This window comes from Otolemur garnettii, unplaced genomic scaffold (genome assembly GCF_000181295.1).
Source record: "Otolemur garnettii isolate 467f Iridium unplaced genomic scaffold, OtoGar3 scaffold00068, whole genome shotgun sequence".
Lineage (NCBI taxonomy): Eukaryota > Metazoa > Chordata > Mammalia > Primates > Galagidae > Otolemur > Otolemur garnettii.
In genome coordinates, this window is record NW_003852463.1 from 7,501,663 (window position 1) to 7,529,002 (window position 27,340).

Sequence of the window (27,340 nt, forward strand, 5' to 3'; positions counted from 1 at the left end):
GGTATATATGTACACCACGGAGTACAATTCAGCCCCCAAAAGATATACTTTACATCTTTTGTATTTACCTGGACGGGAGTTGAAACACATTCTTCTTAGTAAACTATCACAAGAATGTAAAAGCAAGTATCCAATGTACTCAGCACTAGTATGAACCCAGTAGACTAATTAATACACTCCCACATAAGAGAAAAACTCAATTCATTTAAGTTGGGGAAACAAAGAGGGGGTAGGGATAGGTATGCTCCCACTTAATGGGCAGAATGTAACGGTATATGGCACACTTCCTGGGTGTGGGACACAACTACAACAGGGACTTTACCTAACAAATGCAAACATCATAACTTAATAATTTGTACCCGCATATTAATCTGAAATAAAAAAGCTGCTTTTAATAACATGGTTTTAAACAAAACTCTTCAAAGGATTTATCAATAGGAGTTTCTGATCATTCAAAAAATATCCTTCATTTCGCCTTCCCTCTCTTCTCACATTCACAGATACACATCCACGTGCTCTTATCAGAACTTCTGAAGGAATTATTGGTTAAATTAGTTACAGAATGTGTTTTTTGTATTTTCATCCCACTTCTCCTGCCAGCTTTCTTTATTTCTTGTCTTGAACATAACTTTTCTCCTTTTGCTATTCTGGACTTCATTTCCTACTGCAGTATGAATTTTCTGGGAAGATAATTGTCACCAGAGTGGACATAGCTTCCCACACAAAAAGGATAAGTGGGCAATTTATCTTTGGGCATTTTTCATAAGCGACACTGGTGCACCCGCCAAACGCAGACTGGAGGGTTTATGGAAAATGCAGAGGTGGGTAAGAGCCCTGCTGCTGGTTTGTACAGGTTCTCCTCACGCCTCAAGCTGCAGCCAGCTTTCCTCTCCTCCTCGTCCTTCCAATCTGGGTCCTACCCTACCAATTCACAATACAGTGTGGGCCTGTAGGTGCTGCACCTGGGCGACGATGAGCCTGGTAATCCGCAGTGGGGCCAAGTCGGTGCGCAGATGCAAAGATACCTTTGATTCCCTCTAGCCCCAGCACTTGGATTTCCCGTTTTGTTGGTGCGTCATCTGGATGGTTCTGACCCTCTAAGACCACACATCTGCTCCTCCTTTCCCACCCGGGGCCCACGTCCCCTATCTCTAGCCGCTCGCGCACCCCTCACGTTTCCTCTCTCTGGGGGTACCCTCGCATTTCCTCCTCCCCCTCCCTTCCGTGCCTTCCTCCCAGCCCGCCTCCAGCCACATGACAGGAAGGGCTCCGCCACGCGACGTCATCGACGTCCGCGCCCCCGCCCCCGGCCTCCCCCCGCACCACACGCAAGGGGCGGCTGGCGGAGGGGCTAACGTGGTCCGCGCGCTCCGCGCTCCCCAACCAGAGCTCGCTAGAGCGCCGCAGCTGCCGCAGCCGAGCGGGGCGCGCGGGTTCCCGGATGTGCGGCGCTCACGGAAGCCCCGCCCCCGCCGCCGGCCCGCGCGCGCCCCCGCCCTCCGCCCCGCGCGCTGCTGCGCTCGGTTCTCCCCTCCCTCTCCCGCCCTCCCCCTTTTTCGTGCCTTGAGGTTGCGGGTCAGCAAGAGCCACTGCAGTGAGTCCGTCACGGCTCCGGCGCGAGCGTGAGGCTGCAGCCCCCGAGCCGCCCGGCCCTCTCCCCCTCTTTTCTGCCTGTCTGCCTCTCCTTCTTGTCGCTGTCTCTTCCTCCCGCGCTCTCGGTCTGTGAATCTCGACCTTAATTTCTTCTCCCCGCCCTGCCCGCTCCCTCGCTTGCCCAGTCACCGGCCGGCGCGGGCCCCGCGGCGCCGCCTCCCCTCCCCCACCCCGCACCCCCTCCCCGCGGGCCACCCGAGGGCCGCAGCTGGGCCTCCTTCGCCGCTTCCTGCTGGAGCCCGTCTCAGCACCGACACTTCTGCACGCAAGCGAGCCTCCAACCCGCCGAGCAAAATGGTGAGACTTTGGCTTCCCCAGTGCACCGACCCTCCCCCGCCCGCCGCTGACGGGTCGGGTGCGGGGGCGAGTCCCGAAGCCCCCGGCCGGCTTCCCTCAGTGGAAAATTCGAGAGACCCGGGCCCGGCGGGTGCGGGCGAGCCCGCAGCGGCCCGGGTGCGTTGGCGGCCGGCGGAGGCGGTGGGTCGCCTGCTTGACAGGACCGTGGCCCGCCCGGCGCTGCGGTGGCGGAGCTCCCGCGCCCGCCCCCGGGTTCCTGCGGCGCCCCCCCGCCGCCCCACCCCCGCGCCCGCCGGGATTCCGCTCCGCCGGGACTCCCGCTCGGACGCCGCCAGCCTGGCACTGTCCTCCTGTCGCCCCTCTTGTCTCCCGACCCTCCAACACGTGGATCCTCCCTGTGCACCCCAGACTCACTCTCTTTTTCAAGTTCGAGGGTATTCTGAAATCCTACGGAAATAATAATATGTGGTCTATGGCGCTTTATATAAGACCTACTTTCTCCCCAGAGCTGCTTTTTCTCCCACCCAGTCCCGGTGTTCAAGCGGTTAGTCTTGGCAGGAATCCTGCCACTTACCCCCCACCCCACCCCTCACCCCCCTTTAGCTTTTATTTCGCTGTTGTTTGCAGTAATCTTACGGTGTTTCTTTAGCTGCTGCTTTTTTCTGCACTGGCGAACCGGAAAGATCTAACATGTATATTCATTAAAACCTACACTAACTTGGATTGGGAAGATTGGCGATACTTGTTTTTTAATACTTCCTGACTACCCAGGGTTTTTCATTTTCTTTGTTGCTTTCATGTGTCTCTCTCTTGGTGTGTTGTTTTTAAATCATGGCGATTTAAATTTGTCTTTCCTTACCCTCACATTAATCCCTAGGTAGAATTCTCTGCTGTAGTGTTTCAGACCGACGCTAGGGGTGTGTCTCCCGCCGGTGTCACCAGAGCCAAGAAATCAACGACGCCCTTTTAGCCTGTTACCTTACCGGTTCTCTCACTCCCGGTGGCTCTTGTAGTTTTTTCTCATTGTAATCAAGAATTGTATACATTGTATACATGTAGAAAGAATTCGGAGTGTCATTTCAAATATATCCGATATTACAACGTGATTCCGTTGGTTTCTCTACAAAGTCTTGGAACAGTTGTCAAAAGATTTTGAGACTGGTTGTTTGACGTTGGGTATTTTCTTGCACCTTATAATTGTGTGGTATTCCACCTTGTAGAATTTAAGTATTTCAAAATATGTAGTGGATTAGTGAAGAGAGAAATTGTGTTGATTGCCATTTAAAATCCGTTTGGTTGGTCGTGATTTTGAAGGAAGAGAGTGAAATTAGCCTTTATTTAAAATATAGGGCAAGTGGATGTGTACTTTTTGATGTACTTAAAACTCAGATTAGGAGCAGACTTAATAAATGCTTTGTGATTTTTATGTGTAAATGTTTTTCACTGCCAACTGGAGAGACAGCTCAGGGACAACTTTGGTCCCCAAAGAAACAAAACTTAGGTGTGCTTTTCCAGGCTATTACCAAAAACAATTTAGGCAGGTCAGAGCCATTGGTAGTTCTTTCGAAGTTAGGAATTGCACTTTAGTGCTTTCATAGAACTTCTTTATGCATATTACTTGAGGTTCAGGATCTTGAAGATCTTTGTTCATTGCAGAGAATGTTTTTACTTATATTTATAATAAAACTATGTATTTTGAGGAGCAATAATCTAGCCTTTTGTTACTTATGTATTATATAGTAAAGTGATTGGATTTCTTAGCAGTTTTTACTCCTTATGGTGTACCCCCACCTTTTTTTAAACAACAGAATGAATTTGGGAAATCCTCCTTTAGATCTTGTTTATCTTCTTGTTAGTCAATATTTCCTTATCTTTTAAAACATTTTAAGATGTACCATATGGTATCATTTTCTGCCAAGTCATTGTTTTCCTCTTTTTTCCAACTTCCTTTTCAGTATTTATTTTCTAATTCACTGCGGGCTCTCTTCCCTTTGATAATCTCCCAATTACCATTTCAGGACTTACTAATACATAATTCAAGATGACAGTGGCTTTTCAACTTTAGGGTTATTTTGGTCTGTTTAATAAAGCATTGATATGAAAGTATCAGGTACATATAAATCAACTTTGCCATATGAGGTATTGATTAACTCAGGTAAATCAAGTTTTGAGTGATCTAGTTAATTTTTGTAGTTAATTGAACTTACAGTTCTGAAAATGCTGTTTAGAAAATCTCTCTTACTAAATATCACAAACATATTTACGATCTTGTTAACAGGTTTTACAGTGTTAATTTATGAAATATTACTGATTAGTTCAAGAGTGGAGAGAGTAAAGACTTATAAGATTTAATTGAATCATTCAAGGATCTTTTCTGACAGGTATTAATTTTGGTTGCTACCTTAAAAGTAGCTCATTTCTTTCTTTTCCCTCCTTTCACCCAGTTTGAGTTTTAAACTGTTGAGTATTGAGGGGGAGTGAAGATGTTTACAGAAATCTATGAGTACTGATGACCTGGGAATTTTCCTTGAATGAGGATTTTTATATTTGTTTTTGTTGGGTTAGACACTGTGGATTTTATTCCGGACGCTTATGTGAATAGAACTTAAAGATGATTCTCTGTTTTAAGTTTTGTTTTTTAAGGCAACCTTCAGTGTTATAAAGGACCTTTTTATGGCTTCATCTCTGTGATCTGTAACTAAAACTTAAATTTTTTACTGTCTGTGACAGCTGTGTTGAGAGTTGTGTACAGCATAATTCTTGTTCAGATTCTATGACAAGTCTATTTTCATTTTTTTTTTTTTTGGAGACAGAGCCTCAAGCTGTCACCCTGGGTGGAGTGCTGTGGCATCACAGCTCACAGCAACCTCCCAACTCCTGAGCTCAAGCAAGTCTCCTGCCTCTGCCTCCCAAGTAGCTGGGACCACAGGCACCCACCACAACACCTGGCTATTTTTTGGTTGCAGCGTCATTGTTGTTTGGCGGGCCAGGGCTGGATTTGAACCTCCCACCTTAGGTGTATGTGGCTGGCGCCTTAGCCACTTGAGCCACAGGCGCCGAGCCGTCTATTTTCATTTTTAAGAGCAAATCAAGGCAATTGTTTGGCCTGCAGAACTAAATCTGCTATGAGGAGAACTTTTCTCTACTGGTTAGATCCCATAGTGGATGAGACAGTTAAAATAGCTCAGGGGTATAAGGTAAAGAAGCTGCCTAAAGGTAAGTCAGCAACAGAAGGGACAGGGGAATATGGAAGGATCAGGCACCTATCACAGGAAGGAAGGCACAGTGGAAGAAAGTAAGCATGGGCAAGGGAAATTAAGGAAGTTAGAAAGACATGGACCTGGAGTCTGGGGCAAGCAGCAGGGATACACTCCTATCAGCAGATACTTATAGATCTATCTGCTGCTCATAATTACCATGCTCTCTCTCTCAGGTGTGATATAAAGATGACTGAGACAGGTTTCCTACCATTTACATAGACAATATAAGAAAAATATACTGAAGTAACTGAAGTAAGCATATGTGATTAATAGCCTGTTGAGTCATATACGGAAAGCCCAATAACAATTGAGAAAAGAGCAAGATCAATTTCATCTGGGATTGGCGAAAGTTTTATGAACCAGGAAACAATTGAACTGCGTCTATAAAGATGATTAGAAGTGAAGTAGGCAGAGTTGGAGGCATCTAGAAGACACCTTAAATCCTGGAGGTAGGAGAAGACAATGTACATTTGGAGTGCTGATTCTCAAAATGTGGTTTCTGCACCAGCAGCATTAGCATCATCTGGAAACTTGTCAGGCCCCACCCTGGAACAACTGACTTTAAAACTCTGGAGCTGAGCCAGGCAGTCCAAGTTTTATAGGTCTTCCAGATGATTGTGATGCATGCTAAGTTTTGAGAGCCACTGTTTAGAGAATAGCAAGGAATGTTTAATTTAAATTTTAGTCAAATGTCTGTTTTATATCTAGCATTAACTGTACAAACATAAGACATGATTATTATCTGCAAAGGACTTAATTGGGGTAAACAAGGCAATGATTATGTAGTGTGATATGACTTAATCAAGTGGGGTAAACAAGACAATGATTGTGGAGTGTGATATGTACTCTTAACAGATGAAACATGGGATGCTGCTGTAAGAGCACTTGGCAGAGAAGAGGCTTAATCCAAACTAGGGATGAATGTCACTCAAAGAAAGCTTCTGGGAAGAGATGGTGCCTGAGCTGAGTCTAAAAGGATGAATATTTAGCCAATGGAACAGGCTTTCCAGATACAGATAATATGTTCAAAGTCTTGGAGGCGTTAGCTGTTATAAACTGTTCAAAGAACTAAAATATTAGTTTAGCATGGCTGGCGAGAAGAGGGGGTATGGTGGAAGGGGGAGAGTGTCAGGTAGATTGAAAATAGATTCTAGAGAGGCTTGTGTATCATGGAGAAGTTAATTTTTTCCCCCCTAAAAGTGGTGGTAAGCTATTTTTAAACAGGAGAATGACATTGTCTCATGTATTTTATTAAGAGTTCAGTCTCATGGCTATGTGGATAATAGGACAGACGAGTCTAGACATGGGAATTCATTAAAAAATAATTACAATAATTCGTGGGAAAAATAAAGATCTGAAAGAATACTGCAAACAGTGCTGATGGATAGGAGGGGCTGGAAATAAGGTAACAGGAGGTAGAAGAAAGGACTTGGTGACTGTTGGGCTATGGGAAAGGGAAACCATGTGATTCTGGCTTTGGTGATTGGATAGATGATAGTGCTTTGCACTCAGCAAATATTATAGAGTACCCTGGGTAAGGTTAGGTTCTAAGGATACATACCTACTATTCCTGTCCTCAAGAAACTTCACTTTGCTGAGATGACCATTGTTTCATCTCTTGTCTTATATTATTTATTTACTAATTAATGCTTGGAACACTGTGTTGCAAAATTCCAAGTTCAATAGGCTAGAGTACGGTGAAATATTAACAGTGCCTGCTGTGTAGATATCATGGCTTAGAAGATAGCGGAAGGAACTTGATAGTCTGGAGGTATCACATGTTTGAGCAGTGATTCTCAAAATGTGGGTCTTGGACTAGCAGCATTGGCATCATCTGGGATCTTGTTAGAAATGTACATTCTCCTAGGAGATGTAGGAGGAGATTTGGGGGAGTGATGAGCATTTCTATTTTGGCCTTATTGAATTTAAAGTAGGCATAGGTCCTTTGGATAGTTAGGGCCAGCTGGTATTTGGCTACCTGTATGTATCAGGAGCTCCCAAAAGAGAAGTGGGCTGGCTCGGCGCCTATGGCTCAACCGGCTAAGGCGCCAGCCACGTACTCCTGAGCTGGCAGGTTCAAATCCAGCCTGGACCCGCAAAACAACAATGACGGCTGCAACCAAAAAACAGCCGGGCGTTGTGGCGGGCGCCTGTAGTCCCAGCTACTTGGGAGGCTGAGGCAGGAGACTCGCTTGAGCCCAGGAGTTGGAGGTTGCTGTGAGCTGTGATGCCACGGTTCTCTACCCAAGGCGACAGCTTGAGGCTCTGTCTCAAAAAAAAAAAAAAAAAGAGAGAGAGAGAAGTGGGCTTGGATTAAAGATTTGAGTGTTGTCAGTGTATTTGTGTTAGGTAGTGGTGTAAGCCATGAAATTGGCTGAAGTCCTATATAGAGAGAATATAAAATGGGAAGTGAAGAGGGTAATTTCTAAAGAACACTGCATTTAAGAGGCAGGTAGACAGGATGAGGAACATGTGAGGTTTTTCTAAGAATGAATAGCTAGTGAGATATTGGAAGATTAGCAGTGTGATGTCATATTGAAGGGAATTTTAAGGAGAAAAGAGCCAGTTGTGAACAGATACTGCAGAGATCAGGAAAGAGAACTTAAGAGTGTCTTTTGCAGGGAACAGGAGAGTTCTGGTCACTTGGGCAAAGCAGTTTGTTTTAATGGTGTCAAGGAAAGTCAGGGTGTAGTGAGCTGAGTAATAAATATGTGGCCAGACATTGAATTTGTACTGCTCTTTAAAGCTTTGAATAGAATAGAGGATGGAAACTAGGAAATTTAGGCCTGAGAAAGGTTTTATTTTGGAGTCAAAAGAATGAGCCTGGAAAAAGGCAAAAAGATTGTTTTTTGAATCTTTTTCAAAGGGTAAAGTTGGGATTATTGACAATTTGATGTCCCCAAGAGGGTGAGAAGGAATGTGACTTTTCTTAGACAAAAGGAGGGATTTTCCTCATCTTTTGTCAAGAAAGGGAAGTAGATAAAAATGAAAACTATTAATGTAGGCTGTGTAAGAGTTTAGGCTGAAAAGGAAGTCATGTTAAGTTGTAAATTACCTTAACTGTTTGACTTCAGTTTGGTCCCATTGGGAATCATTGATTAATCTGTAGATATTGCTGGATGATTGGGAAGGGGTGGGAATTTTAGGTAAGAGTACTGCTTTATGGTATTACAGATAGGAAGTTAAAAGTGAATGGAGATGGAGATATTTGAATACAAAGTTGAAAAAAGATGAAAACTGTTTATGAGGAAACAATCATAAAGGGTGACCCAACCTGGTGATTGCATATAAAGAGAACTCTACATTTTTTATGGAAGTAGGAAAGTAGGACTGAGTTGCTTGTTGAAAAAAGTATTAGAAGAAGGTGAGTTTGGTTTAGATGATGAGACGTTCCCCTCTAAGTTTCTATCTAACAAAGAAACTTGACAATGAAGTGGAGCTAGAGAATATTTGAGTCAAGATCAGACAGGCAAAGGGAGAGTTATACAGATGATGATTAAGAAGATATTGATGGAATTGGTCATTAGATGAATATTGGTAATCTCTAAAACAAACTTTATGGCCTAGGTGATTAAAATGAGATTTTAGGGAAACATAACTCCATACAGAGAGCTTGTCTTTGTCTTTTCATTGTTATGCATGTATTCCAGATACTTGGGATATAATTGATATTAGGTACTTTTTGAAGAAGGAATATGTAAATGAGTAAGTGGAATAAAGGAATAGGTACTGATGAGGCATTGGAAGCAGTAAGTATTAGTTCCTTTTTCGAGATATTTATGAAAGAAGAAAGGATATTTAACTTTCTTGGAATATAGTTCTTTTGAGGGGTAGAGGAAGATGTGGCTATTCTTAATTAAGAATTACAGAAGAAAAGCCAGGAGAGGGAGCTGTAACAAAGAGAATGATAAATGATTAATGGTATGAACTTTAGAAGAGATGAAAGAAAAGGAGGAACATGAAAAGAGAAAAATCAGTAGGGAGAGTGGGCCATGGCTAGGGTGACCAGACGTTCCGATTTTGGCGGGACAGTCCTGCTTTTCAACAATTTGTCCCGCGTCCCGCGGCATTTTAAAAAAGTCCCGATTTTTGGAAAGAATGCACGAATGGGCTGGAGAACAAGAAGGGAATATACAGTTTTCAGCCAACATATGGCTATTTCACCAGAATATGAGTTTTATATTATTTTTGTTAATTTATAATGTTAAACTGTAATAAATAATTGCTGAGAATTGATTATTGAGAACTGCTTATCAAAGTTTGCCTTGTTGTCAGGCCTTGCCCTGTGCCATCCCCTGCCCCCCCCATGTTGTCTCGCCTTACAGATGTTAAAATCTGGTCACCCTAGCCATGGCAGTAGGTATATTTTGATGATGGAGTTCACACCAAGTGGTCTAAGTCTTTTATTATGTCAGGATAGCTTGAGGCAACATTGCTTGCTGGGATTGAGATTGAGGCTAAAGCCAATGGGGTGAGATTGAGAGTGAGGGCTGTGGAAGAGGCTTCTGTTCTGATTTCAGGGCCTTTGCTGGCTGTTAACAAGGTGATGAGTGACATTACTAAATATTTTGTAGGACCTAGGAAAAGGCAACAGTGAGTTAGTGACCTAGGAAGTGAATTTAGAAAATGGGTTCTGACAAGAAAAGAGCTTTATAAACTTTGCCAGTCTTTGCTTTAGTAACTCAGATTTAATCAGGTTACCCAGGTCTAAAAGGAATCATTTTGAGTTCAAGTTTTATGTATTGGGGACATGTAGTTGTATAGCAATATCCTTAACATTTTTTTAAAGTTCTATACAGTTACTTAAAAATTGAAATGATATTAAAAAGTATAAAATGAAAGTAAGAGTCTCTCTGGCAACCAGTATTAAGTTTCTCGTATATTCTTCTATTCTTCTAGGAAAGTTTTTTGTGTGGATTTTTCCCTTCCCTTTTTCTTTTCTTCTTTTTTTTTTTTTTGGCATCACCAGCATATGGATTTTCTTATAATTCAGTTTTTATTAAAAAGCTTACCAAGGGGTTTTAATGGTAGTATGCTCTAAGTTACTCATTAAAAACAGTTTTTATTTCACAATTTTAAACTGCATTTTAAATATAAACATTGAGTCAAAAACCATTCATAATTCTTATTAGGTAACAGTTTTCCTATGGTAGAGGTTGATAATTTAACGAAGGTGTGAACTATGAAATTTTATAAAGTTACTCTTAGGGAAAACAATGTTAGGAATATTTTTGTACTAATTATTGCTACTTAACATCTTATTAAGAACCAGTTATACTACATGGATAATAAATTCTTGAATCAAAAGATAAAACTATCTCCATAGTATATTGGATAAATCATCAGTTTTAACTCAAGCTTGTTGGATTAAAATTTTATTTTTACCCTTGCAAAATAAGCCTTTTCTCCAGTAGCCTTCATCTGTTTTTCCCTTTCTGAATTATTTCTTAGACTTCCATGTTTTCTTCATGTTAGAATTGACAGTATAATTATAGCTAATGTATAGATAGGTGTGATGCAGGAATAAAATTTGGGTGAGATGTGAGAAGTATTGTTTCTGAATTTGTTTCTGCTTTCTATAGTCTTGTACTATAGAAATATTTAAAATGTGAAAATTTCAATAGGAAATCTTTTAAAATTTAGCACTAATAATTCAGTGAGTCATAAATTCCTAAAATTTCCTACTTTACATAGTTTTGCTTTATTTTTTAAAGCAGGTTCTGAGTATCATAAAGAGGGTCACATTGGTAGCCCTTATCAGTATCCCCCAGAACATTCTGTAATGTAAATGAGATACCACTTTGATTTGCTTTTCTGGGAATATTAAATTTACTGATGTTTGGGCCCCAGTCTCTTTTGTAAACAATATAGAATATTCATTTTTATTTGTGTGTTAGAATCAGGTATGCATTTTAAAATCTAGGTGTGATAGGATGAAGCATGGCAGCCTACAAAAGGGATCAGACCTTTAATGTTGGCCCTTTTATTTATTCATCCTTATCTGTTTATTTTCAGGGATGGAGTTCTTTCATATTCTGAGTGTGATGCCAAAGCAAACTCCTACTTAGGCATGCAATAAGTTGGCATTCTCTAGGGCAGTGTTTTTAACCTTTTTTTTTTTTTTTTGAGACAGAGCCTCAAGCTGTCCCCCTGGGTAGAGTGCCGTGGCATTACAGCTCACAGCAACCTCCAGCTCCTGGGCTCAAGCGAGTCTCTTGCCTCCGCCTCCCAAGTAGCTGGGACCACAGGCGCCCGCCACAACGCCCGGCTATTTTTTGGTTGCAGCCGGCATTGTTGTTTGGCGGGTCCGGGCTGGGGATTCGAACCCGCCACCTTAGGTGTACGTGGCTGGCGCCTTAGCCGGTTGAGCTATAGGCGCCGAGCCTCCTTTTTTTATCTCACAGCACATTCAAACCTATAGTTCCAAGGCATACTTAAATTATGTTGATTAAAAAAAAAGAACATACTGTGTTTTGAACTTCTTTTGAGAATAATTTAATCCTTAAAAGTTTTTGTGGTACATCTTTGACAGTACACTAGTGGGCCATGACACACTGGTTGAAAGTCATTGCTCTAGTGTTATTTGCTCGTGAGGCATTCTTTAACAAAAATTGGAATCTCAGAAAAACATGATAATGGGTAATAAGAGAAATTGTGTATAATCATGGGACTGCTGTGTTTCTAACAAGTAGAATTTCATGAATTATAAACTAACTTACAATAGTTCTTCGCAAGTAAAGAGTGAACTTACTAACCCAGGAATATGTCTCTTGTGTCTTCCTGTCTGGCGGTCACACTACCTCTATCATCTTCTTGCCTCTTTTCTGTTTGCTCATTTTCTTTTTTTTTTTAGTCCTCTACAATTCTGTGATATCTAATTCAGTAACGACATTCATTCACTAATGATATGTGGCTATTTAAATTTTAATTAAGCTTAATTAAAATAAAAGTACAAATTTCATTCATTCACAATATCTAGATTACAGGTGCTCAGTCGCTACATGTGGCTAGTGGTTACTGTGTAGGCACAGATACAGAACATTTCCATCCTTGCAGAAAAGTTTCAGTAATGTTGGTCTACTAGTAGTGCTTGTCAAGTGAGTATCAGTCACTAAACCTACATTGACCAGTAATCATCTAATTACTAGCATGAGGTTTGGAATGGAAAATCTGAATTTAGATTCAGGCTCTTCCATCTATTAGCTGTGTGACCTTGAACAAACACCATAAGCTCTCTAGAGCTTATTTAGTACAGTATATGTATAAAATGGAAATAACAACACCTTTAGATGATGCTGACAGTATACATGTGGCCTTTTATATTTGTAAGTTCCGCATCTGTGGATCAAAAATATTCAGAAAATAATAATACAAATTAAAAATATGGTATAATATATTTACATTGTATTAGGTACTATCTAGACATGATTTAAAGTATAGGAGGATGTGCATAGGTTGTATTAAATACTATGACATTTTATATAAGGTGCTGGAGCATCTGTGGATTTTGGTATCTGAGGGGAGTCCTGGAACCAGTCCCCACTGGGTACTGTGGGCCCACTGGGAAGTATCTTGACAATCCAGTAGGTAGTCATTAAGTGCATTTGGTTCTTCATTCTTCTTATTTGACTTGCTTGTAACATTGGGCCTTGTTGGGAACTTTTGAAATTCTCTCCTCTTTTTGCTTCTGTGATCTTTCTCCAAGTTGCTATTCTGCTTTTCTGACCATTTTTAGTCTTTATTGCTAGCCTCACATCTGGGTTTGGTCCAAGGAGGCCCTCTTAAAATATGACTGTATGACTTTCCCACTTAAAATCCCAAGTATTATAAAGACTGAAACCCTTAATATAGCCTGTAGATTCCATAGGTGCTGCATCTGCTTACCTCTTCCACTGTATTCTTGTTTGTTTACTTTAGCTGTTGTCTCTTTGTCATTTATTCACGTTCATTCCTCCGTTATTCCAGCAGCAGAGGCTTTGTATATGTTATGTTTGGAATGGCTCAAAAGTCCCTCAATTAAGTGGCTGAGCCTATTCCCACAGTAGATTAGGTCAGATTCAGTGTTGTGCCCTTTTAGTACATTTTATATCTCCTTAGCAACATGTAATTGATTTGTTTTGCTGTAGGTGTTTGGTTGCTTTCTGTCTCCCCATGAGATTTAATATGAACTCTGGGAGAGTGGACATTCTGTATGTCTTGTTTACTCTTTTCAAAGAAAAACTTCATACAAGTTAAATTTAGCAGAGTTTAGCTGAGCAAAAACAAAAAATTCATGACTCAAGCAGCTCTCAGAACCAGAACAGGTCTGAGAACTCTAATCAACAACGTGGCCAAGCAGTATTTATAAATAGAAAACAATAGTGAGGTATAGAGTTAGAAATGAGGTGTAGAACTCAGCATTTACCTTACTTGAATTAGTTGGTTGCCTGTGACGGACTGAAGCTCTCAGCTACTGTAAATCAGCTGAGATTCAGCAACTTGCCGCAAAAGCATAGGTGTTCCTCCACTTACGATGATTTCGTGTCTCAGTAAACCCACTCTAAGTTGCAAATGCATTTGATAAACCTACTAATCTGCCAAGCATCGTCACTTACCTGAGCCTACCTTGAAAGTGCTCAGAATGCTTACATTTGCCTATAGTTGGGCAAAATAGTTTTGACACAAAGCCTGTTTTATAATATCTCATGTAGTTTATGGCATACTGTACTGAAAGTAAAAAACAGAATGGTTGTACAGGAGCCCTTGTAAAGTAAAAAAATCCTAAGTTGAACTGTTGTCCTTAGAGACTGTCTGTATACTCTTAAGTTAGGTTTTCAGTTAGTTTTACTAAGCCAGGTTGTAGTTACATAAGGACACAAGTGTGGAGGCTACCTCAGGCCTGATCCAGGCTAATCACAACTCATATATGCCCCTGCTGCCATCATTGGACCCTACATGTGGTAGGAATTTAAGACCTATGTGTTTGAGTGAATGAATAAAGTGAATGTATGAATTCCTTGTTTTTCTTCAGACTTTCATCTATCTCCCAAGTGCTGATGATTCATATTTTTAACTCATTCTGTTCTGCCCTAGTCTGTAGATCTGCTTACTGGGTACTGTCTAAGGGTATTTCTAAAAAACCTCAAACTCAATTGAATGTTAACAAAAACCTAATTATCTTCTTTATATTCATACTTCAATATTGCTTATTTTTTCTTAATAGAACAGTGTCTGTCCATTTACTCCTAACTGGAAAGCTGGTATAGTCATACGTTTTTTTCTCCTCTTGACTGCTATCTGTCTTAACACTGTTACAAGTTGCAGTCTATGAAGTACTTATTTTTGTAATACAAATACTGTGAGTAAACAAGGAACTATGTAACATTCACCTCATACTATGCTTTGTGCTACCAAGTTTAGTGGCAGATGAATTCAGAATATGCTAACATAACTGAGAGCAGCAAGCTATGGTATGCTATCCGTATCTTTATGGTATAAAGTTCATATCTTTTCTCTTATTTTTGCTGTTTATTTGTGTTGGAAGAATTTGTTGTAAAATTCTCCTAGATCTTTATGCATTTTTCTTTCTTTCTGTATCTTAGCTTTTAATACCCTTACACCTTTTTCTGTTATTTTCACCAGTACCTTTAGAAGTTCTATTTTATCAAATTTATCAGTTATTCAGCACAAATTTAACTGTTAATGGATTTTTATTGTTTTTCTTAGTATTTTGGTTACACAATTTGCATAGGTTTTGAATGTTCCCGACTTTGTTTTCCTTAAATTGTATTGTTTTTACTGTGTGGTTTTAAGAACATAAGTTTTTTCAGGAACTTAACCATCATGTTATAGCAAATATGTCCCTGCATTTAGATCTCTCAGAGCCTCTTGAGTCAGCTGTTTCTTTATCCTCGTTGCCACTGGCATTATTGCAGTTCCATTTATTTTTCACGTGGGCTATTTCTATAGCCTACTTAATGCTTTTTTCTTTTTGCCTCTAGTTTCTTCTTTCTTTATTCTGTCTTCTATATTGCCAACAGAGTTTTTCTTCTGAAAGAGAAATCTAATGTCACTGCCTTCATTTGAAAGTTCGTGCTGTATCCTCTAGAATTAATAAATTAAACTCCTTTGCTTGGCATTCATTGTCTGACTCCTATTTCTTGCCATCCTTATTCTGTAATCAAGTCAAACTGTTTCTCAATTCCCTCATCCTTTTTTCGCTTTTGATGTCTTCATTTGTAATCTATCAGCAATCTCCTATCTGCAGTGTCCTTCCCCTTTCTCTTTCTGGCAAATATCAAGACCTTGTTTTAATGACATTCTGTGAAAACTTCACAAACTCTCAGAGGCAACTTGTTAGTAACTTTCACTTTTGTACATCCCATATGTCATTGTGTTAAACTGCCTCCCTTCCTAAACTGTGGGCTTCTCCACAGCAGGGAATACTTTTTTTTTTCCTTCAAATTTTGTTAATCTAATCCCTATGTGGTATCTCATGTAATTCAGAGATGCAACAGATTAAGTTACGTTTATCCTCCTAGGCCAGGAGATCTTTAGAAGTCATAGGCAAATGCCTAGAAAGCCCCAACTGTGTTAGGCAAAATGAGAAATCTATCAGAGGAAACTGCTCTTGATTCTAAAAGTTGGGGGACTTCTTTTACAAGATTCTACATATCTGAGTAGAGATTTATGTGTTAAGGTACTACTTTCATTTGTAAATGGTTAAGTAAATAATTAAAGGAAACTAATAAATAATTAAAGGAAACTAAATTTATGTACAGTATTTACTTTTGTTTACTTAAGTTGATTTATCTTTTTTCTTCTGGAGGTGCTAGAACTGCTGGTAAGTGAAGATTACAATACTAAATCTTTGTTTTCCTTCATGTGGCAAAGATTTAGTATTCACCTACTACATATATGAAACAGTGTTAAGTATTGAAGATAAAAAAATAAAAGATACATCCTCAGAGACTTCATAGCACAGATTGAGTCAGGCATGAGGAGGGAAACATAATATGGTAGGCTCCTTCAGTAGAACTATTATAAGGTGCTAGATTTCTTCTGGCTCCTCCATTTGCCCAGTTAGAACTTAAACGTTTAGCAGTTATTTGTGCATTTCATTATTTATTCTAGTCACATTACTTGAGGAGTTGTATATGTCAAGCAGTTATTTCAGAGCCAAAAGGATGCTGTGATCATCTTATTGATGATTATGTTGCTTTTCAGTAAATTTTATTTGATAGTATGAGAGCAGCAATATTCTAGAACAAGCATGGGATATAAAATTGGAAGACCTATCTTGGATACTCTGAATTTTTTTTTTAAATATATGTGAAATGGCCACAAAATTGTCTGCTTCAGAGTTCTTATGTATATTGGGAATAGGTAATTATCTAAGATGCTTGATAAATTGCAAGGCTCTATTTACATCTTTTAGAATCAGTTAAACTGCTAAAAAGTAATATGTAGTATTCCTTGCAGGTCTGTGTTTCATAATCACCTCTAATTTCTATGCAGCCCCTTGTCCAATGAGGTACTAGTTAACAAAGTAGAAAATGTGTCAGAGTGTTTTTGACTACAAGTGACAGAACTGCTAAAACTGACTTAAACAGTAGCAGTGTATTGCTTCACAGGATGATAGCCAGGACCAAAAGGATTGGTTCCACATGGCATAAGCCTTGTTTACTTTCAAGCTCTGCATGTTAGGAGACGGGTACCACAATTTCAGACATCAATATCTGGCGAAGAAGAGCAGGGGTGCTTCTTAAAGTATCACTTTTTAGTAAAGAGGAAAAACTTTCATCCCCAGCCCGGGCCCGCCAAACAACAATGATGGCTGCAACTAAAAAAAAAAAAAAACAGCCTGGTGTTGTGGCGGGCGCCTGTGGTCCCAGCTACTTGGGAGGCTGAGGCAGGAGACTCTTGTGAGCCCAGGAGTTGGAGGTTGCTATGAGCTGTAATGCCACAGCACTCTACCCAGGGGGACAGCTTGAGGCTCTGTCTCAAAAAAAAAAAAAAAAAGAGGAAAAACTTTCTTACATGTCTCTCAGAAGGATTTTTTTCCTTGGGTCTCAATGTATACCAAAAGACCAAACACTTACAACCTGGCCCTACCTAGCTTACCTTCCATCACCAGAGGCCGGGGCTTATGATAGTAAGAACAACCTCATTAATATTTTATTTGATACTCTGAACAGAGGTCACAGATTATGGATGGGATTATAAATAGGAAAACTGTGTCTGGCTTCTGATGTTATATAGTAGCTCTTCCCTCACCAGTCATAATTATGCCCTTATGTTGGCAGAGGCTTCACCAAAATATTTTCTCTGCCTAGTTCACCATAACCAAAATTCTGCTTCATATGGTTGATCTTAGGTCTTACCTAGAAACTGTGAATTACGTAATTTTTCTGTTACTCATATTTTTCTGTTATTTTGCCACAGCTGTCCTTTCAGTAACTGCTTTTCTTGTATAAAACAGAAAAGCTGTGGTTTTATGATATATTGGTAAGAATACTATGGGAATTATATTAGCTTGAATCTAAATTTGGTCTTTGTCACCACTGGCTGTGTAAGCTGCTTAAATTTCTTCCTTTCTTTTTTTGTTTTTGTTTTTGTTTTGTTTTTTTAGAGAGAGTCTCACTATGTCGCCCTTGGTAGAGTGCTGTGGTGTCACTGCTCACAGCAACCTCAAACTCTTGGGCTTAAGCGATTCTTTTGCCTCAGCCTCCCAAGTAGCTGGGACTACAGGTGCCTGTCACAATGCTTCTTGTTGTTGTTGTAATTGTCATTTGTTGTTTGGCAGACCTGGGCCAGGTTCCAACCCGCCAGCCCCCAGTTTATGTGGCCCGTGCCCTAGCTGCTGAGCTACAGCAGGCTTAACTGTCTTGAAACCTCTCTTTACTCAGAGTATTCTTTGGAGGATAAATGAGAAGTTAAGATATGTAAAGTCTCTAAGAGAGTGCCTAACACGTGATATTTGACTTTTTTTTTCCCCAAATAAATGATGATTCCTTTTTTCCATCCATATTTATATTCATGGAGTAATTTTTAAGAATTACTTTCTAGATCTATTTTTTTCTACCTTCAAAAAGTCTTTGAAAACTTGAAACTTGACAACGAAGCCATGTTTGTGTTTAGTTTGAACTAAAGTAGTCATTGAAATTTAAATTAGTGTATCTGAGGGATTTAAAAACTTTAAGAATTGTCTTAATTTGGAGAAAAACAATTTCACTGTTAAAATGAAACCAGAGGAGAAAAGCCAACATGTTTTTTGTTTTTGTAAATTTAGGCTTAAATATTTCTGCTTTAATAATGCTTTTGTCATATGTGTATTGCCACTTGAGAAATAGCTTAGATCTGTAGGAGTCAGATACTCTTGAATATTATTAATTGCTTACAGTGTACTAAGCACTTTTTAAAATACCATTCTTATCTTTTTAGGTATAATACTCAGTCTTTTGAGAATTTGGCTAAATGTTGGGAGTCTCGTTCCTGGAAAATACGAGGGTTGACACGCAGGAGTCCATTTATAAATGACTGTGCTTAAAGTTCACATACTAGTGTTGGGGAGTCACTATATTTTTCCAAAGAAATAACCAAAAGTGGTTTAATAAAGATTTACAAAAGCATATTTCACTGTTAATTTAAAAAGTATTAAGTATATTATATGTATCATGCACTGAAGAATAACCATAGTGAACAAAACAAGTGCCTCACTGTCACGGGGGTTGCAGTTTAGTAAGGTAATTATTACAAGAAACTGATGCCATGTATGGAAACATCTCTGTGTTTAATTTTGATTTTAGTTGAGATAGAATCTTCTTTCATCCACAGCCAATGTAATTGTGTGTGATTACCCAGAAAATATTTTTTTGTAAGACTTAGAATTATGTTTGTCTTTGTGTTTAGCAAATAAGAATGTGTTTGTAATTATAGATTATAGTAAGTCAGCTTACTTTGAAAAATCTTCTTAAAGTCAACTTAAAGGTGGTTTGTAGGCCTAGGGTTGATAATTACCCTTTAGTAGCATTTATAAATTAAAGTTATTATTGATCAAATTAAATACTTCTTTTTTATATGATTTATGGAAAGTCTGAATGTAGCCAAAAAAAGGGGGAGTATTTGTTGTTTATCTCTTTTGCTGTTCTTAATCCTTTGCTTCTTAAACTTTTTCTTACTTGATTTCTAGAACCCTGCCAGAATAGACTTCTAATAGTAGCATATCTGTGTATTCATAACAAAAAAAATATAGTTATACTCTATTATGATATAAGAAAATATTATAAAAAATATCAGGCCAGGCACAGTAGCTCATGTCTGTAATCCTAGCACTCTGGGAGGCCGAGGTGGGTGGATATCCTGAACTCATGAGTTTGAGATCAGCCTAAGCCAGAGCGAGACCTCATCTCTACAAGTAGCCAGGCATAGTGGTGGGTGCCTGTAGTCCCAGCTACTCAGGAGGCTGAGGCAAGAGAATTGCTTAAGCCCAAGAGTTGGAGGTTGCTGTGAGCTCTGACACCATGGCACTCTATCAAGGGCGACAAAGTGAGACTCAAAACAAAAAACATCAATTATGATGGAGCCATTGAAATATTAAAACCTTTAAAATAGAATCATATTTTACTGATTTCCTGTATTTAATCATTTGTTTTGTTTTTGGTGACAAAACAAATGATTTTTCTTTTAATTCTTTGTATGTTGATAATTACTCTTTTAGATTCCCGTTCTCAGTCAACTCTCCTTTGGTTGGGGAGAGTTACTGTCTATATTCTGATAATTTCCAAAGTTGTATCTCTAGCCATGCCCTTTTTCCCAAGCCCAAATTCTGTTAAGTACTTGCATGTATATCCGTAGATCCTTGCAGCTTGAAAATTGTATGTTTAGGGTGAAGGTCTAAGAACCTGCAGTGTTTATACCTTGGTGCCTACGCATTGCATTGCACATGGTCATTTCCCCCTCTTCACTAATGATTCCATAAAAGGGTATTAATAGCAGTCTCTTAGCCCTCTTCACATGTAGAAAAAAATACTTCAGATTATCAATAAAGCAGTATAAACAGATACAGCTCAACATAAAGGTAATGTTATGTGTTATGGATTAATCATAGTGTAACATAAGAGATAAATAAATTAGTTAAAATTAAGGACTTCTCTTTATGAAGAGATATCATTAACTATTTTCCACTAAAAGGAGTTCTAGAGATCCTTGGAGAAATAGCTGATTTTAGGACTACGGCAGGGAAAGTACAATGCATGCCTAGAACATCTTGTGCCAGGGGCAGGAAAAGTACAGTGTATGTCTGGAACATCTTGTGCCAGAAAGTAAGGAAGTACTCAGAGGATAATGAGGACATGTCAGAAGGATACAGGAACCAGCCTAAAGAGGCAGAACTACCACTGACCAAATGTAGCATAATTTAAACATCAAATTAGGTAATGACAGTAACCCATTGGCATGAAATCCACAAATGCACAAAAATGGAGGAGAAAGGAAAACTTACAGCACAAAGTCAAATAATAAATTTTGAAAGAATAGTGAAATTAGAAAATGAACAAATAGCCATTCTATCAGTTACCTGCTTCTTGATAACAAATTACTCTAGACACATCCATTTATTGTTTCATAGTATATATGGGTGTCCTCTGCTTGATGGTCTCTCAGAATGCAAAAAGCAAAGGATTGGATCAGGGTCTGTGGTCTCATCTAAAGGTTTGATTGGGGGAAGGATCCACTTTTACACTCACTGATTGGCAGCATTCAGTTCTTTGCAATATGAGCTTCATCAAAGTGTTCAAACTGAGAAAGCAATAGAGGCTATTAGCAAAATAGAAATCACAATCCTTTGTAACCTAATCCCAGAAATGATATCCCCCTTAATGTTGTCATATTTGTTTGGTTTTAAAAGCAGATTACACAAGGGGGGAGGATCACACAAGGGAGAGGATTACGCAAGGCTGTGACCACCAGGAGGTGGTGGTTCATCTTAAAGGCTGGCTACCACAGCAGTCATCATATAATTGGCTTAAGCAAAAATTGTCAGTTGGTGTTAAAATGAGTGTGTGAAACTATTTTCTCCAAATACTTATAAAATACAAAAGGGAAAGTGTAACTTTACAATGGAGAAACTTGGTGAACACATGTTAACTAAGTGATCAAAGTTAACATTGCCAGTAATGAAAAAAATCAGCATTGTCTACTTTTTAATAGCTAGGAAAAATCCACCTCTATGGTAGTCGTCAAAGTACATAATCTATCAAATCATAAAGAAGCATCAGGAAGATCTGTTGAGACAGTCTGTAAAATAACTGGCAGTGCTCTTCAAAAATGCCTGTCAAGAAAGATGTAAGTAGACGACAGGCTTATTAACAATTTATTTTTATTTTTTTCTATTAACAATTTAAAGTACTTTATAGAGAGACATGACAGTTAAATACAATGCATGATCAAGGATTTTTTGGTGCTTTTCCAAAAAAAAATTTTTGCTACGAAGAATACTATCAGGATGTCTTTATGTATTACAGGATATATGGGATATTATGACAGAACTATAATAATAGAATATTAGGACAAGTAAAGCAGATCCATTGTCTCCTGGTTCTATTGCTGCATGGATTGCTTTCTTTTTCTTTTGTGAATTTGTCTTCAAAATCTTTAAATGTTTATATTCTTTAAGGGCAAAACCTAAATAAGATCTTAAGATTTTGATTGGCAGTTTTCAAAGTGCCAATGTTGGGGATCCCTAAGATCCTTTCTAGGAAGTCCATGAGGTCAAAACTGTTTTCAGAACAACACTAAAATATTTGTCTTATTTACATTTGTATTGCTAAAACTACTAGTACCTTAGCATAAGTCAAAACCGCATGGCCATACTGTACTAGAAGTCATTGTATTCTTCACTTCCATGTATTTTCAGTTTTAAAACGTACCAATTTCATTTAAGAATATTTTTGATAAAGTAGTATTTTATTAAATCTCAGCCATTAAGTGCATGCATTTTTAATATTCTATGAGATGAAATGATTAGTGTGTAAAACACTACTTTTACATATGAAGTTGTGGAAATCATTTTGAGGAAGAACAAGCAATTTTGTGATTTTGTGACCTCAAACTGAACTAGCTGCTGTTTTTATGGAATACCAAAAACTTGAGAAAGCAGCTGACAAAATCTCTTATTCAGACTTGAGGATTTGGCACACATTGTCTTAAAAACATGAGTCTGTGTCAATTAAACAAGAAAAAAATAGAAAACCTCAGCGAAGAAGTAGAAGATATAAAGAACAACCAAATGGTAATTTTAGAACTGAAAAATATAATAATAAATAGCCCAGTAATTGGGCTCATAAGAGAATAGATGTGACAGGGGAAAAAAATTAATCAACTAGCAGATAGAAGAAGTTACCCATCTGAACAACAGAAAATAGACAGGAAAAGGCTGGGCATAGTGGCATATGCTTATAATCCTAGCATTCGGGGAGGCTAGGCTGGAAGGATTGCCTTAGGTCAGGAGTTTGAGACCAGCCTGAGCAAAGTGAGACACCATCTCTACTAAAAATAGAAAATCAGCCAGGCGTCGTGATGGGCGTCTGTACTGTAGTCCCAGCTACTTGGGAGGCTGAGGCAGGAGGATTGTTTGAGCCCCAGCAGTTTGAGGTTGCTGTGAACTAGGCTGAGGCCATAGCATTCTAGACTAGGTGACAGAATAAAGCTTTGTCTTCCAACAAACAAACAGCAACAAACCCAAAGAAAATGGGAAAAAAACACTGCACAGAGTCTTAGAGATTGTGGGACTATAAAAAAGAATTGATTTTTATGTTGTTGGATTCACAGAAGAGGAGGTGGAAAGAGGGCAGGGTTGAAAAAATATTAATACTTAGAAATAATGGCTGAAAATTCCTCAAATTGGGCAGAAGAACTAAATGTACAGATTCAAGGTGCGGAGGGAGCATTCATCTGGATAAACCCATAGAAATCCAGACAAAGATATCTCGAAGCAAAACTTAGAAAAAGTAAAGACAGATGTTGAAATCTGTATGAGGGAAATGACACATCACAAAGGTGGAAAAACCAGTTCAAATGATATCAGATTTCTTATCAGAAAGCATAAAAGACAGAAGGAAGTGACACGTTTTTTTCAAGGCTCAAAGAGAAGATCTGTAAACCCAGAAGCTTATATCCAGAGAAAACATTCTTTAGAATTGAAAGAGAAATGAAGACATTCTTGGATGAAGGAAAACTAAGAGAATATATCACCTTCAGACTTACCTAAAGGAATAAATGGAGGAAGTTCTGAAAATAGGAGGGAAACCAGGAAAGCTGTAATTTTGGAACATCAGGAAGGAGGGAAGAAGAATTCAAAGTGTGAAAGTATGTGTAAATACAATTAACTTTCTTTGTTTTCTAAGTTATGTTTGAAAATTGAAGCAAAAATTATAACACTGATGTGGTTCTGAAGGTATGTAGAGGAAATACTTAAGATAACTATAAGTAGAGAGAGTGTAACACAGCACCAGTAGAATTTTCCCCTGTGGGGAAAATTTTGTATATATAATGTAATATATAGAGCAACCTCTACTAAAACTATACAAAGAGATACATGCAAAAACACTATAGATAAATAAAACCAGAATTCTGAAAATATTCAAGTAACTCATCAGAAGACAGGGTAAAGAAAACAAATGAGAAACAGAATAAAAGCATACAACAGAAAATAGTAAAATAAGCCCTAATATACCAATAATAGTGAAATGTAAATGGTCTGTCTGAATATGCCAGTTAAAACACAAATAATGGTGGAGTGGATTAAAGGCATTACCTAATCATATGATGTCAAAATCTAGCACCACAAGCAGGTTGCAAGTAAAAAGGAGAAAGATATATCATGCAAACATTATTTCAAAGAAAGCAGACATTGTTATATTAATATCATATAAAGTAGACCTCAGAATAAAGAAAATCTCCAGAGACAGAGAATGGGCATTATATAATGACAAAGGGATTAATCCAACAAGAAGATAGCAATTTCAAATGTGTGTGCATCAAACAATAGAAAATATATGAAGACAAACTGATGAAACTGAAAGAAGAAATAGACAAATCCAAAATTGTAGGTAGAAACGTGAACACCTGTTTCTCAACAAATGATAGAACTACCAAGCGAGAAATCAGCAGTATATAGAGGCATTCAGCAATGAAATGAACCAGTAGTATCTAATCCATATTTATAGAACATTCCACTGAATAACAATGGAACACACCACCTTTCAACCAGTAGTATCTAAACCACATTTATAGAACATTCCACCAAATAACTGTGGAACACACCACCTTTTCAAGTGATCATGGAACATACTCTAGGATAATTTATATCCTGGGTCATAAAAACAAATCTCAACAAATTTCAGAGATTTGAAATCAGAGAGTATGTTATACTACAAAGGAGTCAAATTACACATCAATAAAAGATAATGGAAAATCTAAACATTTGAAAACTAAAAAACACTTTTAAATAATCTACGGATCAAAGAGGAAGTCATAAAGGAAATTTAAAAAAATACTGAAACTAATGAAACTAAGAATATAATATATCAAAATTTGTGTGACATAGCTAGAGCAGTATGGAGAGGAAAATTTGTAGCACTAAATGAACATCTCAGAAGAGAAAAAATTATCAAGTCAATAATTTTAAGCTTTAATCTCAAGAACTTAGAAAAAAGATGAACAAAATCTGTCTTGAACAAGCAGAAGAAAGGAAATAATAAAGAGCAGAAATCAGTGAAATGAAAAAGAGAAACGTAATAGAGAAAAGTCAGTGAGATGAAAGAGCTAGTTCTTCTAAAAAGGATAAAGAAGAAAAATTACTAGCATTAAGAATGAAGTAGGGGGCATCATTATAAACCCTGCAGACTTGAGAAAATATAATAAAGTGATGCTATGAGCAATTCCATATAAATAAATTTGATGACTTTGAAGTAATGGACCAATTCCTTAAAAAGTACAAACTATCACACCTTTTTTCTGTATGAAATAGAATTTAAACAACTGTATTGCTTTGATACCAAATTAAAAAAAGAAAAAAAATTATAGACCATGCCCCCATATTAATGTAGATGCAAAAATCCTTAGCAAAATATTAGCAAATACAGTTAAGCAGTACTTTAAAAAGTTATATATTGGGCAGCAGCTGTGGCTCAAAGGAGTAGGGTGCTGGCCCCATATGCTGGAGGTGGCAGGTTCAAACCCAGCTCTGGCCAAAATGAAAAAAAAAAAAGTTATGTGCCGTGAACAAGTATGGCCTATTTGGGGATGCATGGCTGGTTCACTATTTGAAACTCTACCTAACCCTAACCATACTAACAGGCTAAATAAAGAAAATACCATGATCACATCAGTTGATGAAGAAATATCATTTGTTGCCATTTAGCACCATTTATTGTAAAAATAAAAAGCCCCAAGCAAAAGAAAAATGCAGAAAAACAGATGAAGAGGGAAACTATCCGTTGGTTGGTCATCTGTGGAAACATACAGCTGACATCATACTTAATGACAAAAAAACGGAATGTTTTCTTCCAAGGTCTGTAACAGAGTAAGGAGGTTTGTTGTCACTGCTCTTTTTCAACATATTGTTCTAAGTTCTAGCCAGTGCAGTAAAGCAGGAAACATGTAAAGGCACATAAATTGGAGAAGAAAAACTGTGCTAATGTGCAGATAACGTGATTGTTTACATGGAAAAATCATGAGAAATTTACAAGAAAACCTGTGTAGAACTGAGAAATGAGTTCAGGAGAGTTGTGCATGTAACAAGACAATTTTTTTTTTTTTTTTTGAGACAAAGTCTCATTCACCCAGGCTAGAGTGCAGTGACACAGTTGTAGCTCGCTCTAACCTTTAGGTTCCAGTGATCCTCTCAATTAAGCCTCCCCAGTAGCTGGGACTACGGGCACTTGCCATCACACCTGGCTAATTTTTAAAAAATTTGTAGAGATGGGGTCTTGCCATTTTGCCCAGGTTGCTCGCAAACTTCTGGTCTCAGGTGATTCCTGTCTCAGTTTCCCAAGCAGGATACAAGATAAATGTTTAAAAGCTGTGGTTAACATTGGGTAATAGAGGAAAAATGGACTGGGTAGTTTAGGTATCGTTTAATAGGAGATAATGTTTTACTGAAATACTGAGTAATAGGTTGATTGCCTCAGGCTCCATTATGTGATAGAATTCTTAAAGTAGTTAAAATGTATTATTTGCCTTCAAACATTTGCTGGATGTACTAAAGGACATTACAGAGTAATTATGATAGCAGTTACTAGACTAGAGATTTTTAAATTTTTTTTTTCCTCTAAAATCGCTTGAGAAGTACAGATAGGTTGTTGATTTCTCTCGGAAAACTAGTCACTGTTTAATTAATGATATACTGTTTTAGTGATTATTCCTGCTATGTAATATAATTTTTATATAGAGTATCCACAAAATCCCTGGTGCCAGATTGTTGCTATAGCTGAGGTTATGTTAGATTTATGTTACTAACAACTTGTACTCTGGAAATCGATTGCTTTTTCCTTTCTTACATTGATTCTTGTATAGGCCTTTAAAAGAACATACTAAAACATTAAGTGTACTTTATTTGGGAAACTCGTCTCTTGATACCAACAAGGTGCTTTAAAGGGTTTCTTGACACCTGGTTCCCATCTCCCTCCCTCTCTTTCCTTAGTGCATTTATTCATTTATTCATTTATTTATTTTGCAGTTTTTGGCCTGGACTGGGTTTGAACCAGGCATCTCCGGTACATGGTGCCGACGCTCTACTGCTTGAGCCACAGGAATATCTAGCATCTTTATTAGTAGTCAATTTTGGGTTAAAAGGATCCTTTGAATTTACCTGTTCTAACATGTTTCAACTTCCTGAAGAAGTTGTCCTGGAAGTCTACTGATGACATTGGTTTTCCTCCTGCTTCTGGCTTTTGATCTTTTTGCTCCTGTTCCTATATTCACACCGTGCTTTATGTTTCTAAGAATAAGCACTATCACTTTTAGATCAGTTATAGTTATTTCACTCTAGAAATAATTGATTTTATTAAAATCATTAAATCTAGGAAGTCAGCAGACTTTCAACAGATAAAGATTGGATTGATCTTGGATTGGTTCTTTTTTTTTTTTTT

General features: G+C 38.2%; 1 protein-coding gene across 1 annotated transcript in view; it reads left to right on the forward strand.

The window, feature by feature from the left end:
* The first annotated feature begins 1,571 nt into the window (after positions 1 to 1,571).
* The window catches only part of PPP3R1 (protein phosphatase 3 regulatory subunit B, alpha), a 70,206-nt gene continuing 44,437 nt past the window's right edge, over positions 1,572 to 27,340 (forward strand). The window contains exon 1 of the mRNA XM_012807429.1: positions 1,572 to 1,950. Coding sequence (XP_012662883.1) covers positions 1,948 to 1,950 — 3 coding nt within the window. The 5' untranslated portion in view covers positions 1,572 to 1,947. The remainder of the gene's footprint in view (positions 1,951 to 27,340) is intronic.